Source organism: Cyphellophora attinorum, assembly GCF_001299255.1.
Source record: "Cyphellophora attinorum strain CBS 131958 chromosome Unknown Contig13, whole genome shotgun sequence".
Lineage (NCBI taxonomy): Eukaryota > Fungi > Ascomycota > Eurotiomycetes > Chaetothyriales > Cyphellophoraceae > Cyphellophora > Cyphellophora attinorum.
In genome coordinates, this window is record NW_017253241.1 from 226595 (window position 1) to 244113 (window position 17519).

General features: G+C 54.2%; 7 protein-coding genes across 7 annotated transcripts; 3 read left to right on the forward strand and 4 right to left on the reverse strand.

Annotated features, from left to right (window-relative positions):
• Nucleotides 1–651: 651 nt before the first annotated feature.
• Nucleotides 652–1545, forward strand: AB675_11322 (uncharacterized protein; the record flags this gene model as incomplete). The annotated part of the gene is made up of 1 exon (XM_018140157.1): nucleotides 652–1545. One exon carries the CDS (start codon nucleotides 652–654, stop codon nucleotides 1543–1545), a length of 894 nt encoding a protein of 297 aa, XP_017999955.1.
• Nucleotides 1546–2374: 829 nt separating this feature from the next.
• AB675_11323 (uncharacterized protein) lies at nucleotides 2375–3474 on the reverse strand (the record flags this gene model as incomplete). Its single annotated transcript, XM_018140158.1, has 2 exons — nucleotides 2375–2563; nucleotides 2611–3474. 2 exons carry the CDS (start codon nucleotides 3472–3474, stop codon nucleotides 2375–2377), a joined length of 1053 nt encoding a protein of 350 aa, XP_018000004.1.
• Nucleotides 3475–4973: 1499 nt separating this feature from the next.
• On the reverse strand, nucleotides 4974–7203 carry AB675_11324 (Inner nuclear membrane protein SRC1; the record flags this gene model as incomplete). Its single annotated transcript, XM_018140159.1, has 2 exons — nucleotides 4974–5625; nucleotides 5720–7203. 2 exons carry the CDS (start codon nucleotides 7201–7203, stop codon nucleotides 4974–4976), a joined length of 2136 nt encoding a protein of 711 aa, XP_017999860.1.
• Nucleotides 7204–7572: 369 nt separating this feature from the next.
• Nucleotides 7573–9393, forward strand: AB675_11325 (putative U3 small nucleolar RNA-associated protein 18; the record flags this gene model as incomplete). Its single annotated transcript, XM_018140160.1, has 1 exon — nucleotides 7573–9393. The coding sequence occupies one exon, from the start codon at nucleotides 7573–7575 to the stop codon at nucleotides 9391–9393; it is 1821 nt and encodes a 606-aa protein (XP_017999910.1).
• Nucleotides 9394–9517: 124 nt separating this feature from the next.
• Nucleotides 9518–12735, reverse strand: AB675_11326 (Hexokinase; the record flags this gene model as incomplete). Its single annotated transcript, XM_018140161.1, has 5 exons — nucleotides 9518–10279; nucleotides 10324–10961; nucleotides 11741–12480; nucleotides 12528–12581; nucleotides 12629–12735. 5 exons carry the CDS (start codon nucleotides 12733–12735, stop codon nucleotides 9518–9520), a joined length of 2301 nt encoding a protein of 766 aa, XP_018000144.1.
• Nucleotides 12736–13122: 387 nt separating this feature from the next.
• AB675_11327 (NAD-dependent protein deacetylase hst2-1) lies at nucleotides 13123–14276 on the reverse strand (the record flags this gene model as incomplete). The annotated part of the gene is made up of 2 exons (XM_018140162.1): nucleotides 13123–13404; nucleotides 13476–14276. 2 exons carry the CDS (start codon nucleotides 14274–14276, stop codon nucleotides 13123–13125), a joined length of 1083 nt encoding a protein of 360 aa, XP_017999817.1.
• A 366-nt stretch (nucleotides 14277–14642) lies between these two features.
• Nucleotides 14643–17134, forward strand: AB675_11328 (Conserved oligomeric Golgi complex subunit 4; the record flags this gene model as incomplete). The annotated part of the gene is made up of 2 exons (XM_018140163.1): nucleotides 14643–16447; nucleotides 16480–17134. The coding sequence occupies 2 exons, from the start codon at nucleotides 14643–14645 to the stop codon at nucleotides 17132–17134; spliced, it is 2460 nt and encodes an 819-aa protein (XP_017999816.1).
• Between the last annotated feature and the right edge of the window lie 385 nt (nucleotides 17135–17519).

Consider the following 17519-nt stretch of genomic DNA (forward strand, 5'->3'; position numbering starts at 1 on the left):
TCCCCCACAAACGACCAGGATCCTTGAACAGTCCGTCTCGCTTGGCTTGTCGATCATTTATGTCACCAACGTCACTTTGCGAACAGCGACGCCTTGCAGGGATTGATTTCTTCTGCCGCAACACCGATCGCAAGAGCGTGCAACCTCGAGATAGCAGCAGCCAAAGAGGTAACGACCTCCGACTATCTCGGCCACCTGTCGTGTTTTTTCTCTGCATGAGAACATGCAAGCAGAGTCGGCGCTTGAGACGTGGCGGCGAATACTGTCCAGGCCTACTGCAGATGTCTGAGCATCGTGCTGCATCGCTGTCGTGTGAGGACGCTGATATTAAGTCCGGCAGCCGACAATCTGAATGTTTGACGTTCGGCCCAAATTGTAGACTATATGCGCCATTGATCTTCCTGCATTATCTCGCAGTACTCAAGTAGGTATGCGGGCGTGGTACGACGATGAGGCTCGCCTCATTTGACGCAAAGGAATTCGAGGAAGGTGCGAACTTGAGCTTCCCATAGACTTTAGCCTGCACAAATCTGAATGGTTGCACACAACTACTGACCCTTTCATACGAACACACCGAATCGTTCTATGAACAACGCAAAACAGCTCGACCGCATTGTCTGTCGGCATTGATAGGAAACCGCCACCCGAACAATGCGTCGCAAGTTTGAGCCCTTACCCCAGCCACTGGTCCTCTACGACATCTCATCACCCCATACGCCATCCTCATACGCGCCAAACCCCTCCAAGTCCCGCTTCGCCCTCTTGTTCAAGCGGCTTTCCTTTCGCATTGAATGGACCGACATCCTTGAAATCCCACGAGTTCGCAAATCTGTTGGTTTGCGCGCCGGACGGAAGCTCGACGACGGCAGCGACTTCTACACCCTCCCGATCCTGCGCAATCCTAACACCGGAGTGGTCATCGGTGACTCCTTCGACATCGCGCTGTACCTCGATAAATACTGGTCTGGTCGCGATCCGCTTTTCCCAGAGGACTCAACGCTCAATGGCCTGGACTACCAAACTCCCTACAAACACACTGCATTCTACGCTCCCCTCACCGACCTCGCGGATCGAGAGCAAGCCGCATACGCGCGGTTCAACACAGAAGTCGACACTACCTTCAGCTGCAATCTTCGGCTCTTCGCCTACAACTTGCCAACCAATCCCGAGACTGACGCAGAAGTCAAAGCACTCTTCGCCAAGCGAGCTCACCTGCCGAGCTGGGAAGTCTTGAAGATCACTGATCCAGAGGCGAGGAAGAAGGGCATGCAGGAGTTCGAGGAAGGGGTGAGGACACTGGCGGAGTGCTATCTGAGAAACGGAGGAAAGGGTCCGTTCTTGGAGGGAGAAACGGCCACTTATGCTGATCTGATCGTTGGAGGCTGGCTGAACATGTTCAGTAAGATCATGCCGACGGCGGAGTGGGAAGAATTCAAAGGGTTCCACGGCGGCGTATTCGGGAAGCTGTTCGGCGTGCTCATTGACGGACAGTGGACAAAGCAAGGACCAGCTCCTGGTACTTCTGAGCCCTGGGTCCCGACCTGATGGCGATGTGGCAGTTCCTGCTACAACAACGCCGTCGATATCGGGGCATGCATCAAAGGGAGCATCCGCTGGTAGAGGGCGACTCCGTCGAGCATTCAATTGAGCTTAGCATGATAGCCTACAGACTCAGCGTTCTCAAATACGACAGAAGATCGTTTCTTCATGTCAGCTACCCTAGACTATTGAGAGCCCTCTGCTATTTCGCTTGTGTTGAGTGCTAGCATCAGATTTGTCGATTATTGCTAAAATCTGGCCACGGAGATGGCAACCCAATCAAACAGAGCCTCGTGAGGTCACCTGTGGAGGCTGGCAGTTATTGAGCAGCTGCCCGACGAACTGGAATTGGTATGGGACGAGATCCCACATTTCAGACAGCGGGAGCCCTGTCGCAACAACGAGAAGAGGCGGACGGAGGGACATCTCGGGTGGAATAAACGAAAGACAGCGAGAGAATCTGGACATGATTGGACTCTTGTTGGGAAGTCCGGCGGTACATAGCTTGATATTCTTGCCGCTGTTGATCATGCTACCTGTACACGTATATCTATGCTTCGTTGCAGTATCTGCGTTCACCACTATCCATATGCCACCCGCTGCGAAGGCTGATGATATCGTCTCTCGATATTCTTACAAGAGGCTGCTATGTGGTGCGCGGCGCTGAAAGTCTTGCTGCTGAGGGTGCCTTCTGTGGCAATGCGCGTATGATGTACACTCGGACTTGCGTGCTAACCGTACCCATTTCCGCTGTCCTAGCAAAGGCATATGGGTGCGAAAGAGTCCTAGTGTACATTCTTGATGTGACCGGACGTGCTCGTCAAGTCCTGGTACTTTATGGCATCAGTACATACTTGTCGAACAGACCAGGCCATGTCTTCTTTGCATCCACCGTAAGCTTCATGCCTTCGACGACCCATGTCGCGCCCGGGTCGACTTTCTCATCGGGATTCCATTTCTCGACTCGGAACCGCACGGCTTTCCGATGCTCGTGAGTCTCACCACTGGTCTTGTGGGTTGCCTTCTGCGCCATTATTAGCATCGCCTTGAATAGGGGAAGATGGTACATACAAAAGATCCTGTCTGGTAGATGAAGTAGACTTTTGGGATATCGCGGTACCGGATTGCACGGAAGACACGATCGTCGATTCTACCGAAGGACCTAGCCATTTCGTGGGCTTTGCGCGCGACATCAGGGATGAAATAGCCGAAGGGAGACTTGATCAGGACGAGCATCGAGAGCTGCGTCAACCGGTTCAGGTTTCTTGCAATAGCTTGTCCCACGTACCGGCAATCGATCACGACTTTTCGAATCATCAGGTAGTTTTGAGGGTATTTATCCAGTATGAGGCCGTCCTTGAAACCCGTATCGTTCTCAAACATGTTGAGACCGAGCAGCATAGCTTTGCCGGCTTCGTGAATCTCCTTGCTGCAACGCATGAAGTTGGCACCGAGTTTGAAGGTGCGGACCTTCCGCGCGTCCTTGACTCGGGGATTGGTGACATATGGCACCACGATGTCCTCTGAGATGAACGTGAACTCGTAGATGCGGTCCTTGATTTCTTGTGGCAGCTTCGACCATGAGTATCGAGCACCAGGCTTCTCCCATGCTTCAGCCTCATCGAGAAGGGTGGCCATGGGACCGGCTTCGTCGTCAGGTAGGTTTGTGAGAAGAGCACGGATCTTGTTACGAGCGACCTGAGCCTTCTTCGCGGCGATGGCAGCTAGACGCTCAGCTTCTCTGGCCTGACGCTGAGCCTCTTCAGCTTGACGAGCGAGCTCTTCTGGATCGATCTCGGGTTCAGGCTCAGAATACGGGACTAGCTCATCATAGTCGTCGTCATCGGAGTCGTAGTCATCATTGTACTTGACTTTCTTCTTGTCTGGGGCGGCCTCGATGGCAGAGATGCGAGCACTCTTTCTCTTCTCCGGCATCTTGGGCTTCGTCGTTATGACCCAATTGAGAAGGTTTGAGGATTGTTCTAGAGGCATAAGTTTCAAGAACTTGGAGCGTGTGTCGAAGATTGATGGGTCTAAAGAGCGCTGATGAACGGTTATAAATGCGAGAACAAGGCTGTGGAAGGTGCTTACCTGTCTTGCCGTCACCAGCCTCAACCTGTCCGTCACTTACAATGGCGTCACGTAGGTCGGTCTACCAGATGCCTCGTGATGGAATATGACTAGGTTGTTGCTGTCTTGATGAGTCCTTGTGATTAGGCGTTGGTCAAGTTGTCGAAGTTGAGAAGTCGACTAAACCTTTGAATTTCTAGAAGGCAGGAGTCCACGTGGTTGCCTTGCAAATTCAACACAGGTCGGACTTACCTCACGTCAACTTCACTGTGAAGCTGTCACGATTCAGCTCAGGCTCAAGTGACATACTTCCAATCAACCGCCTAGTCGCCTTCATGCTGTACTCGGCGTGAGAAAATCAGATGCTATCACACTACAACGCCTGTTTTTCGAGTCCGATCATTGTAGATGCGCCGAAAGCAAAGTTCGGTCAATAGCAGCGAGTCACTTACATCCTAGAGTGGTTCTATTCCTGGTGGATCAGACTGGAGAGGACCCGGGGGACACGTTCGTACGGAGGTGATCGCGCATACGACCAGAAGCACATCGATAGACGTGGCCGTTTTGTGGTCCAGGACCCTGTTAAGTGGCAGTCTTCGTTTCATAGTCGGTGCCACGCGTGATCACTGTACATCTGGACGTTTGTGAAGACCAAGATGCCGGCAAGCATGGAACGTATCAAGCCATGTCGTCCTCCCATCACCCTGCCGGCTAGCACACCAGGTAAGACCACGGGGAAGATGCATTGGGCAAAGGACGGCTCCAGCGCTTTGGACGATGAGCGTCATCAGGAATCGCTCAGTGCACGCGAAGCACCATAATTTGCTTGACGATTCATACATATACCAAGTAGAATAAAACCCCGGCCAACGAGCAGAAAGGTCCAGCTCACCATGCAATTTCTACGAGCTGGAAGTAGAAGGCGTTGTGCCTCTTTGGGAAGGTTCAGCAAGTTCTATCTGTTCCGCGATGATTTTGAGACGAACCGTGACCCCGAAAAGACTTGCTTCACAGGACGTTTTGCCATTCAGGCGGGGATGCTTTGTACTTCATGAGCCTTTCCTATGCTGAAAGTTATGCATACAGCAACGTCTTTCAGCATAAGTTTTGTATCCTGTATGACCACTTGTATGATGACACGGGGTGTTTCTTCTGGCAAAGCAGCTTCAGACTTCGATCGTCCGTGTGAACGACCTCGCTCTCGTTTACCGGCGTCTCCCAATTTGAGACATCTTCTCGTGCAGAACGAGTCTTCCTCGGCATGGCGGGTCTCGTTTGGCACACGGAATGACAGATGAATAAGTCGCAGAGGGGAAACCAAATTCAAAGGGCATTCCAGCGTTGGGAAGCTACATAGAGAAATATTAGAAGTAATCCCTCCCCTCGTTCCACTTCCTGCCATCCTCCTTCGCCTCCCTCTGTAACTGCTGTCCCGCCTCGTTGACCGACATCATCGACGTGTCCCCATCACCAAGGTCAGGCGAAGCACCCAAGCTCTTCCTGTTGCCAAAACCACCGAGACTGTATCCAACACCACTCCTCCGACCTTCCAGTCCGGCCACACCAGCGAAGTCCACCGGCCCAATCCACTCCCAAGTCCGGCCAACTTCACCACCACGACCTTCTCTTGTCGCGGCTCTGACGTTGCTATTGTTCTCAACGACTTTCCGCACATTCGCCCAGACGCGTTCTCGCTCACGAGAGCTGAATACATTCCGCAGCACGTCGTCACGCAGCCCTCCAACGGCAAGGTGTGCTTCCTTAGCGCGGTCGTCTTCTTTGAGCGCTGCTTGGGTTGCTAGTCGGTCGAGTGTGATGTCGACTAGAGCTGGGATTTGGGCCGTCGCAGCTTTATAGGCGACGATTCGTTGCCGGACGTATGCCAGGCCTGCCAGGAGCAAGCCTACAAGTCCAAGAGGGATCCGATACGCTGCCACTGTCCGGATAGCATACCTTCTGATGGCGCACTGGATTGGGAGTCTGGCGAGGCTTGTTGATCGGAGGTAGGTTCGGGCGCTAGCGGCGTGCTGATTAGTCGCGTGCATCAGTGAGACGTTTCGATCGAGAGGAAGGGATACGGGTAGTTGGTGGGGAAAGGATTGGAACTTACCCATCGCGCACGACTTCGATCTCTTCGCGACCTGTGATGTCCTGGAAAGCACCTTCCCACAGGGCAGTGAACTGCTCGGGGCTCATATCACGACGGCGTTGTTTTGAGATTTGAGCTTTGAGCGCCTCTTCGGAGATCTCCAGCTTCGTTTCACCGGCCTTGACCACTGTCTTGACTGCTTCGACCACTTCATCAGTGGTGGATGTTGTATCTGGTGTGAGCTCATCGCCACATTCATATGCTGCTCGACGAGCTCGTAGTTCTTCGATGGCCTTGTCCGCAACGGCCTTCTTCCGCCGTTCTATTTCGGAGTCCGGCTCGCAGGTGGGTGAAAGTGGCACGGCGCCACCGACAGCTAGTGGATGTTGCACCAGCACAAAGTCTTGTTCACATTGCACCTCCATATTCGGAAAGCAGACGGCGTGCTGAGGACATGGTTCGCAGGTTGGACCAAGATTCTCGTTGACCCAGGGAGGGATGTTCGGGTTTGCGGCAAGCGACCATTCCGAAGAACCAACACCGCAGTATCCCACATTGATCTTTTCCTGCCGATACCATCCCGCCAGCGCGCCAAGTACGGAGACCAGTGCGCCCAGTGACAGGTTTCTTGGGACTGTACTGGCTGGCTTCTTCTTGCGTCGGACTAGTGCTTGGGTACGTCGTGGTGCAATTTGATCCTCTGCTGCGACTTCTCGGGTAGCTTCGGGTGTGAATTCTTCTGTAGCTGGGATGTAGTCTGCGGATCGTAACTGCTCGACGGGGAATTGGTAGGTAGTATGGCCTGGCTCCTCGTGCTTAATAGTGGGTGATCGAGTTTCTCGCCTCCTGCTCGAGCTGGGTCTGCCTGTAGACTTGCGCCCTGATGACGAGACGTGACGGGACTGCTGTAAGGGGCTCGAGCCTTGCTGGAAGGGATTGTCGTCTGAGAACGGGGAAGACTCAGTTTCGCGCTTCGGTCGGCTGGCGTCCGCTGTGGGCTCCGAGTACACAGGTGTAGGTCCAGGCTGGCTCTTGCGCGTCTTTCTTGCTGACGGTCGCACAACAGTTGTGTCTCCCTCTGTCTCGGTGTCAGATGATCTCGGGCGACCACTGGTGCTCCTGGCGCTAGGCGTCCTTGATTTGCGGGCTGTTGAGGGCTTGGGATCAGCGACATTTGTCTTGGACTTGCGGCTTCGCGGTGTCTTTGGCGGCGGTGGCGGGGGCATCAGCGCAGAATCCTCGTCTTCATCGCCATCGACAGTACTGTCCTGGCTTGACATATCGGTGATGCCGCGACTGGTCCGTCGGACTCGCTCCTGTTGGCGCAACAACTTTTTCGCTTTGGGAAGTAGTTCAAATTCGAACACCTCGACTAGCTCAGCCTTCTTGGCTGCGGAGGGGTAGTCGACATCATGCTGGGTGAGAATACCGCGCAGTTTTGGAATAGTCAGAGAGTTGACATTGAAGCCAGGCTGCAAGTAGTACAGTTCGTCTTCGTCCGACATGATGAGCGTCGTTTGCTGGGAAAAGGAACGAGCAAAAAGCAAAAGACTATAAAGCGAACATCAAGTAGGCGCAAAGAAGGCGGTGCTGTTGCCTTGCAAATGGTCGAAGTGAAGCTATACAAAATGTAAAGTGAGGGTGAAGGCAAAGATAGCAGGCAGTGATGTGATGTAAACAAAGGGAAGCCCACCATTGCCTGCAGGAATTAAGCTCGACTATTGCCGTGCCTTGCTTGTCATCCGGCGCGAAGTCATCCGGCTTGAAATAAGACCATAAGTTTTTGGAGAAACCGTCGACCAAAAAGTTTGGAATACAATTCTCGAAGTCGTCGATGCGGGCAGTGCGACAGCGTTGGTGCGGTATTTGCGACAATGGCCTCCGGTCACCCTACTCGCCGCCGAAGTCGACGGCGCCATGCCGATGTCGATGTGCTGGAGAAAGACGACACGGAACTGCGGCTAGAAAACGCGCTGTTCGGGGACGAGGCAGGTTTCCTCGATTCCATCTCTGCCGCGAAGTACAACGAAGGGAAGGAGTTGCAGACATATGGCGGAGACAGCGAAGACGACGTGGTCAGTGATGACGACGAGGACTTGGCAGAAGTTCCTGACGAAGACCTGTTTTTCCTCGATGCTGGCACTGGTGCGGCACCTCCGACCGAACTCGATATCGATGCAAAGCCTGTGGCAGAGTCGGAGCAGAAGCGGCCACGAGCAGTCTGGTACGACAGCGACGATGACCGCCTCACGGTCTCTCTTGCATCAGACACCCGTCTGCGGAAGCTGCGAGACACTGAAGCCGATGATGTGATCAGTGGGCGAGAGTACATTTCACGTCTTCGTCGCCAGTATGAGCGTCTTCACCCACGACCTGAATGGCTCGACTACGCACGAAAGAGGAGAAAGACATCCCATGGCGCAGCCTCGGATTCAGAATCAGACATCTCCATGGATGGCGATTCCGACACGCCCACCACAAAACCTCTGGCCGAGATCCTCCGCTCCCTCACACCTTTGACCCGTTCCAGCAATACCATCAACGGCTCACGCAAGCGCCGCAAACTACGCCCAGAAGTAATAGATATCCAGCGCACCAAAGACGTCACCCCCTCCGGCCCCTCCTCAATCGACACCCTCCAATTCCACCCACACTACCCTCTCCTCCTCGCCGCTGGACCCAGCCAAACCATCACCCTATACCACATCTCCCCCGAGCCACCACACCCGAACCCAATTCTCACATCTCTCCACGTCAGAGGCATGCCCGTACACACGGCTGCCTTCAACACGCCTCTGTCCACCACCAGCAACACCGACATAACCGACGCAACCCAAATCTACCTCTCCTCCCGCCGCCGCTACTTCCACACCTGGTCCCTCTCCTCCGGCACCATCACCAAGATCACCCGTCCCCTCACCACAATCAAACACGATCAACGTACCACCGAGCACTTCAAACTTTCGCCCTGCCGCCGCTACATGGGCCTCGTCTCCTCTTCCCGAAAAGCCGGCGGGTCCATTAACGTTCTCTGTACAACCACCCACCAACTCCTCGCGCAGTGTCGAATTGATGCGCAAGGAGGGGTTAGTGATTTCGACTGGTGGCGAAATGGAGAGGGCTTTGCGGTGGTAGGGAAGAACGGCGAGGTCAGTGAGTTCAGTATGTCCGAAAAGCGGACCATCGCACGCTGGCACGATGAAGGCGCTGTAGGAACAACCGTCCTGAGCATAGGCGGGGAAGACTCGAGATGGATCGCGATCGGATCCAGCTCGGGCATCGTGAACATCTACGACCGGAAAGCATCGAGCTTCCTCAAGATCTTACAATCCTCAACCAGCAACACGCAAGGAAGTGCAGACGCAAACACGGACTCGACGCAGCTCACATACCGGCCTACTCCCACCAAGACACTCAGCCAACTCACAACCCCGATCTCCTCGCTAACCTTCAGCCCCGACGGCCAGCTCCTCGTGATGGCCTCACGGTGGAAGAAGAACGCCTTGCGCCTTGTGCACCTGCCGAGTTGTACGGTGTACAGGAACTGGCCGACTGATAAGACGGCGCTGGGGCGGGTCGCGAGTGTTGCGCTTGGCGGTATTGAGGCAGGTGGTGGTGGTGGAGGACAGGGCAGGGAATGGCTTGCGGTTGGGAACGAGCAGGGCGCTGTGCGGTTGTGGGAGGTTCGTGGGTAGCAATAGACAACTTTGAGGATTGTTTGCTATGTATATGCCATCCGATACCCTCGGACTAACACTTGTTCATCCTTCACAAATCCGGAATCCAGAGTCCTCCCAAAGCCCTCTCGCAGCATCCCCATCATGACTTTGTAAAACAATCAAACTTACTCGTATCCCGAATTCCGTAAACATTTCCTTCCTTGATCCGGTTAATCGTCAACGCCGCAATCAGCGCAGCACCCACGCCAGAACCGTCCTCTGCGCTGCTCATAACTACAGGATCTTTGTTCTTCTTGATACCCTTGTCGTCCCAATCAAGTATCTCCCTCAACGCCTGCGCCCCCCTCTGCTTGAAATGCGGATATTTATTAAACACACTCCCATCCGCACCCACATGACAGCTCTCCATCCCCTTCTTCTTGCATATAGCGGCTACCCCACACGCACTAAGTCTCGCGGCGCGCGTCCCAATCAACTCAGCCAAGCGCCGGCAAAGTTCCAACTCGGGTTTGGAGGCGGTGAGGTTGAGGAGGGTGTGGAAGTGGTCGGCTGTTTCCTGGAGGTTCTCAAAGGGGTCTTCTTCGATGAAGGACAAAAAGGAGGCGTCTAGAGTATAGGGTTTCTTGAGGGCGGAGATGTCTTGGTTTTGGAAGAGGAGGTTTTTGTTCTCGTGCAGGTCGACGAGGACTAGGCGGAAGATCTCGCCTAGGTAGAGGCCGGCGATCATTTTCTCGAATGCTTGTTGGCCTGGTCGCGGGCTCGATTCGTCGATGATGACGTCGTATTTGCTGAGCGGGAGGACGACGTGCTCGTTGTCAAAGGCGCCGTACTCGCAGTTGATGGCCATGGGCATGTCCGGCGGGAGGTTGAGGTGGGCGAGTTTGCCGATGGAGCCGCAGTTCTCCATGTAGGCTGCGTTGCAGCCCGTGCCGAAGATGCAGCGACTTTCATGGCTTGGTCGGTGTAGGCGGATGCGATGAGGGTTCCGGTCGTGTCGTTGATCAGGGCGGCGACCGTGATGGGGAGGCCGCGTTTCTTGAGGGCGGCTTCGAATTGCGGGACGACGTCTTGGCCTTCGACGCCGTCGATGTCGAAGCCTTTTGTCCAGCGTTGGAGGACGCCGTGGTCGATGTAGTCTTGTGTCGCGGGGTAGGAGAAGGTGAAGCCCAGGGGGAGGGTGCCGAGGTCTTCTTCCTCGTGGTGGTATTCGATGAATTGTTGCACGCAGTCGGCGATGTACTCCCAGAGTTCTTCTGAGGTGCCTGTTTTGAGCTCTTCGGGCATGCGGTATTTGGATTGGATTATGTCGAACTCGCCTTTTTCTTCGGGGAGCTCGATCTCGCAGACGCGCAGGTTGGTGCCGCCCATGTCGAGGGCGAGGAAGCGGCCGGTTTCGTCGCCGGTGGGGAAGCCGGTCACCCAGGTGGCGTTCATGGGGATGTTGGCGGGGCCATCGAGGCCTTTTTGGAGCTCTTTTACGAAGTGATCTGTGATTTCCTTGAGCTTGGCTGCGTCGACGGTGAAGATCCGTTCGAGGTTGGATATCTCCTCCACTAGATTCTGCGGTGCATCGGCGAAGGAACCTACAATGAGGTCAGTGGTGTCGAGGACGAGGGTGCTATGGACGTACCCTCCTAGAGGCTTCCTCCGAGCACCTACGCGACCATGGTGCTGGTCTGCGTCTGGTGTAGTGGTTGAGTGCTTCGACCTGTATCTGTCTTGGTTGGAGGTACTTTCTAGCGGTTTTCTGGTCGTTGTGGAAAGGGTATGGCAGCCCGCGAACACGGCAAAGAATAAGGGACGCAGGATTTGCTTATGGCCGAAACCAGAGAGTGACGTTGAAGAGTGGACAGTGCGGTTGCTACGGATGTGGTTTGCGAAAGGACGGATATGGTTTTTATGGATGTCATTGTTTGAGGCAGCTCTACTCTGTTGAGCAACTATGTAATAGTTCGAACTGAGCTGCAGTAGCGGGGCTTCCGCCGCGGGGCATTCAATTTCCTTTTCCGCGGTCTGCCACCCCTACCAGGTACCCGATCGTGCTACTGCAGGGTCCTCCTGATGCTTCCATATGTCATTAAAGCCTTCGTGTATCGTCTCTGCGCTTCTGAACGTATGTCGTTGACGAGTCTGCGACATTGTGCGCTTGCAGTCGTTGAGAAATTCGCATCTCCATGGACGCTTCTCCAGAGTCCACCCGCGAGCTGCCATGCGGCCACTTCTAGTCATCTGAACTGACTAATCGCAGATGGCTGAATAAGACAGTTCTCCAGGTCGCAGATCTCAAGAATGCTTCTCCAGAGTCCGCCCGAGAGCGGTCATGTGCATACTTCTCAAAAGAAGTCCTTCGGCTTCCACAAACCGTCCTTGTCCACCTTCCACTCCTTATGATCCTCCGCCGGGTCTTGGAGTCCACGACATCCTGGTTGGGCAGCGCTGGCGTGACGTGAGAGGATTTGGAACATCGAGAAGCGCATTTTGCGATTGCCCTCTTTCTGGAATTTCTCGAGCCATTCGTTGTCATTATTGAAGTCGACGAAACCACGGGCCGCAACGTCATGTACGATCTGCTCCAAGATGTAGCGGGTGAGCGGAGTCGAGTTCGCGTCGTCGCCAAACTTCTTCGTGAGCCAGGTCAGTTCATCCATGCGGACGTGGTGGGAGAGATAGTGCTTGCGGAAGCGATCGACGATGACGTTCTGTAGCGCGTACATCTTGTAAGTGCGTGCGTACTGGTAAGCGAACAGCGCGACCTTGACTGCAGTGCGATCACCGATCAGTGGGATGTCTTCCTTGTAAAGGTATCGAGCGACATAGACGAAAGCAGAACCAGAGTACGTGTTTCCAGGATCCAGAAGATAGTCGGGTCTGGGGCCGGATGCAGCTTGAACTTCGACACTGACATCGTTCTCGTCTTTGACTGCGACCTCAGAACCAAGGGGAACGAGCTGTGTACCATTGGGTTTGAGCTTGGCAATGTCGTAATCTCCCGGCGCGCCGTGGACATCGAAGAAGCTGGTCTCCCCAAGGCGTTTGGCATGGATCATGAACTCATCACGATTATCGCCGACCCAGATGCGCACAACATCGCCACCGAGTTTGCTATGCAGTCGTTAGCTCAAGGCCTGAACGCCAGCAATGGAACTTACAGCTCGTCGATCTTTCTCTTCTGCGGAGTAATGCCAGGGGACGACCTTGATGGACTACACAGTCATTAGCGCAAGTCATGGACGCGAGCATCGAGACTTACAGCTCATCGATCTTTCTCTTCTGCGGGGTTACGATGGAGGATGACCTTGATGGAGGCGTCATCTGTTGACGGCGATCCGTGAACGGCGAGGTAGATGCTCGACTCATCGTGCTTGACGCTTCAAAGAATGACTGATTCTGAAGTGCTCCAAATGGAGGGTGGCCTAGGAACATGTGTTACGGGTCGGGATGTCAGAAGGTGGAAGGAAGAAAAGAGAGCAGTCGAGGACCAGGCGAGGTATTTATCCGCGAAGCTAGCCGTTCGTTTGCAAGTTTGCGACAGTGACTGACAGTGGTGGGTCCTCAGGAGTGGAAGTGAAGACAAGACAGATGCTATTGTTGCCTGGTTTACTGAGCGGTGTTGCTAGGGAGAAACCGATCTCTCCGCAACTGAGGCCGATCTGAAGATTGTCACTTGGGCAGTATAGTCGTTCAACCCCGGTTTCCGGTAATTAGTCTGCGATTCCACGATATATCGTGCATTTTGACGCGTGTTTACAGCGATGGTTTGTCGGTCTTCTTGTCTTTGGTGCCTAGATGCGGGAACACATGCGCCAGACCGCTCTTTCCATCACGAATTGTCTTCGTGGGGACGGTGAGCACTCCGTCTTGCTCGTTCGACGTCGATTGCGAATCTGACAACAACTTCTCAAGCGCTTGACTGGTGTCTTGGTTGATCTTGAGAGATTGATCAATGTCCTTGGTCAGCTTCTCGATCTCATCTTCCAGTGCTTCTTGCTTCGACTTGGGTACTTCGGGAACCTCAGACTGCGCTTTCTGTGGGTTTGTCTCTGCCACAGTGCTTCGAGCTCGTCTCGCCATCCCATTGCATCCGCAAACTTTCGAACGCCCTCATCGCAGTCGCCGAGCATCAGAACATCGTCTGGTCGAGAACCAAGCCCGCCTACTCTTTCCAGGTTGATCAAGATCCGTGGAGTCCCTTCACTCACGAACGACGGCAGACTCGCGAATGGCTGGACTGTGAGACTCGTCCCCATGACGATAGCCAGATCAGCACCTGCAGGCAGGCTGCGATTCCGATGAAAGGCTTCCGGCAAGGCCTCCCCAAAGAAGACAATATCAGGCTTGACAAGTCCATCGCAAACCTTGCGGACACAATGTGGCACCTCCTTCTGGGCAACCATGTTTTTCATCTTGTCACCAGGATATTCTGTTTTACATTCAATACATCGTTGAGTGGCGAAAGAGCCGTGCGCCTCCACAATCTTGTCGCCTGGAACGCCAGCCTCTCGCTCGAGACAATCGATGTTCTGTGTGAAGAGCTTCAAAAGCATGCCTTTCTTGTTGAGCAGGCTAATGAATGAGTGTGCAACGGTCGGCCGATATTTGCCGGGATATAATTCATGAGCAAGAGTGTAGAATGGCAGTGGGTTGTTCCGGAAGTAGCTGACATCGAATACGGCCTCTGCGAATGGTAGATTCAGGCGAGCCAGGTTGGCGTACAGTCCTGTCTCTGGTGATCTGAAATCCGGGATACCGGCGGAAGTACTGATTCCGGCGCCGGTCATAACTACTATCCTCTTACAGTCTCGCTCTTTGATGTAGCGGGCGACGGCATCCATATTTCGTGCTATGAGAGTCGTGGGAGGCGTTGCCTCATCGACTGGTGTGCTGCTCTCATTTCCCATCTTTCCGCGCCGGCCGAGGCCAGGCTTTGAGTGCCTCTCACGTTTTCGTCGACCTATCTTGGCTCGATTTCTGGCCGATTGATGCGAGACAGACTCTGCGTAGGAGCTGTGCAAGAACAGATGATGGTGCTGTGCACGAATATGTCGTTATTGGCAACGTCAGCAATGCGACATAGACATCTACTGTACCTACTTAGTATGGGTTCGAAGACTGATTCACGTCATAAGCAGGGAAGAAGGCAAATTTTTGCCTGAAACCTTGAAGTCACGTGGAAGGCATAAATCACACATGTTTCCCTCCCTTCAAGTACAGTCCATAGATCTCAATTTCATCTCATTGGGTATCATGATCGTCCTCGACGAGCAATGACAACGAATGGCGACCATGTCACCCATGACTCGGGCACTGACAATGGTCTCAACATCTATAATGCGCGCTCAGTGGCGGACATCAAAGCCGCCCTCGCGAATCTCCATGAAAGAGACCAGGTCGTAACGGCTCAGCTTGACAGCCTCGTAGCTGCTCAGAAGGACTTGCAGCGGGAACTTGGGCGTATGGACCTCTTTCGGGCCACTCTCAGTACTCAAGCATCAAAAACGCGATCAATCAGCAATGGCATGCTCTCAGATGCCGCGTCCACGGCCAATCGAATATCGAGCTCCGTGAAGCGACTCGACCTTGAGCAGGAACGTGTGAAAGCGACGCTTACGGTTGTCGAGCAGGTTGCAGAGCTCAAGGCATGCGTGCTAGGCGTAGCAGGGTCGATGGGTGCAGCACAGGACTGGGAAACCGCGGCAAGCTATCTGAGTAAAGCCTCGAAAATTCCCAAGGAGGTCATCGAGGGCGACTTTGCAGCCTGGATCGTTCCCACGACAGAAGTTCCAGATGCGCCAGCAGTCACATTGGACAACGCTTCCGAGTCCCTGTGCACACTCTTCCTCAAAGAATTCGACAAAGCTGTTCAGGAAAATGATGGCGGCAAAATCACACGCTTCTTCAAACTCTTCCCACTGATTAACAGATCAGAACTTGGTCTTGACGTCTATGGTCGCTATGTCTGCCAAGGTGTCGCTACTCGAGCCAGAGCAAATTTGAACGCTGGCACTGGCGGTAATCAGAGCAAGGATGGCTTCTTCTATGCTGGTGCCCTCACGAAGCTTTTTGAGCACATCGCTTCGATAATCGAAGGCCATGGTGGTCTTGTTGAGCGACACTACGGTGCAGGAAAGATGTCGCGGGTCATTGAAAGGCTGCAAGTTGAGGCAGACCTGCAAGGCGGAATTATCCTCGACACCTGGGCTGACGAGCGGAGGATAGATCGCCAGCTCACCGATATACGAGCTTACCCCTTCACGTTCCTCGTCCAGAGTTTTGCTGCTCCAGCACGACAAGTCTCCGGCACACAGCGGTCTAGTTCACCGGCTCCTGCTCGTGTCAGCGAGGATGAAGGCGTGGACATGAAGCAAGTCGATTTCCTCCTCAATGAGATGACCGCCATGCTGAACAAGTGGTCGCTGTACACACGCTTCATCACCGACAAATGCAAAGACCCGACCGAAACGACTTCTCCAGACACAGACTCGAACACTATCCCGCCATTCCTCGCAAATGCTCCTCTCTCGCGCAAAATAGCAGATAGACTGATAGCCCCATTCACGACCTTGACGACGTTTTTCTTCCGGCGTTCTGTCGAGAAGGCCTTTCAGCTCGACGAGCCGCCCGCAAACCTCAGCCTCAACCCTCACAAACCCTTCGCCTCGAACCCGCCACATATCACCTCGGCGATCGAGGACATCATGTATATCATCAACAAGATCCTCACCCAGACCCTCTCGACAGGCGACGCCACAATCGTCACCTCCGTCACCCCCAACCTCTCCCGCGTGCTCGGCTCCGACTTCATCGGCATGGAACAGCGTAAGATGCGCGACGAGCACTACCCTCGCGCCGCCATCCCAGGCCAACTTCCACCAGAAGTCACGATCGTCCAGTTCATGGTCCTGCTCAACAACCTGGACGTCGCAACGACGTACATCGAGCAGATCGTTAACTCCCGCCTCTCGCCCTCGACTACCACCACTACGCCCCTAGCCACCCTCTTTCCCAACCCAATAACTCACACACAGATCACCACCACCCTGCAATCCCTCAGCACAATCTTCGCCGAAAAGTCCTCCACCCTGACAAAAGACGGCATCGAAGCCTCTACAAAAACGTCACTCTCCAGCGCCTGCGCCCAATGCTCTCCGACGCCTTCCGCGACGCAGACTACACCCTATCCCCAGCAGAACTCTCCGAACAGCTAGCCGAGATGGGCCACGTCCCTTCCGACAACATCACCACAGAGAACGATGGCGCCGGCGAAGACTCGGGCAACAGCAGCAGCAGATACTTCACAGCCCACGTCCGCCAACGCTTCGCTTTGGGGTGGGACGCGCTCACCAAACCCCTGGCCCGAATCCTCACGGAATCCAACAACGACAAACTGATGTCCATGACCATCAAACGCGTCGGCGAACTCCTCGAGAAACGCATCTGGACGTACGCTGCACCACCTGCCCACCAAGCCTCCCGCAGCAGCATCGACGGTCTACCAGGCAGCCAGCACCCAACAGGCATCAACGCCCTCGGCGCGCAGCGCCTCGAGCACGACATCAACGAGATCATCCGAGTCGTTTGCCAGGGCAAGAAATGGGCGTACAGGGAGTATTTCGAGAAGGTGCGGCAGATCTTGATGGTGATGAACGTTGAGGCGGAGGAGTGGGAGGAGTTGGAGCGGGAGGGGGAGTGGGAGGGTGTGGCGGATAAGCTGAGTAGTGAGGAGAGGGTGCGGGCGAGGGGCTTGGTGACTGGCTAGGGTGCTTGTGATGGGTTAGGGGGCCGAGTAGGTGGTATTGCAGCAAGGTTCAGGGTGGGCTCTACGAAGTATGAGGACAGAGCTTTCGAATCAAGGACGTTTAAGATTTAGAGAAAAAGCAGGCAAGACAAAACTGAGGTATGGACGATGCGTTATGGGTTCAAGCACAGGTGATCATCAGGAAGCACAGGTGATCATCAGGAACATGCTTCTAGTGTTTTTCCATTTTCTGAATCCTGGGCCCTCGCATTGGTCTGGCAGCTGCATACTACCTGACCTCTACCGAAAGCCAGTCTGCTGGAGTACACTTGTCTCGTGTGAAGACAGGTCATGGACGAAAATGACCATGACTTGCCTTCTAACACGACCACCTTTGGCTCCAGGA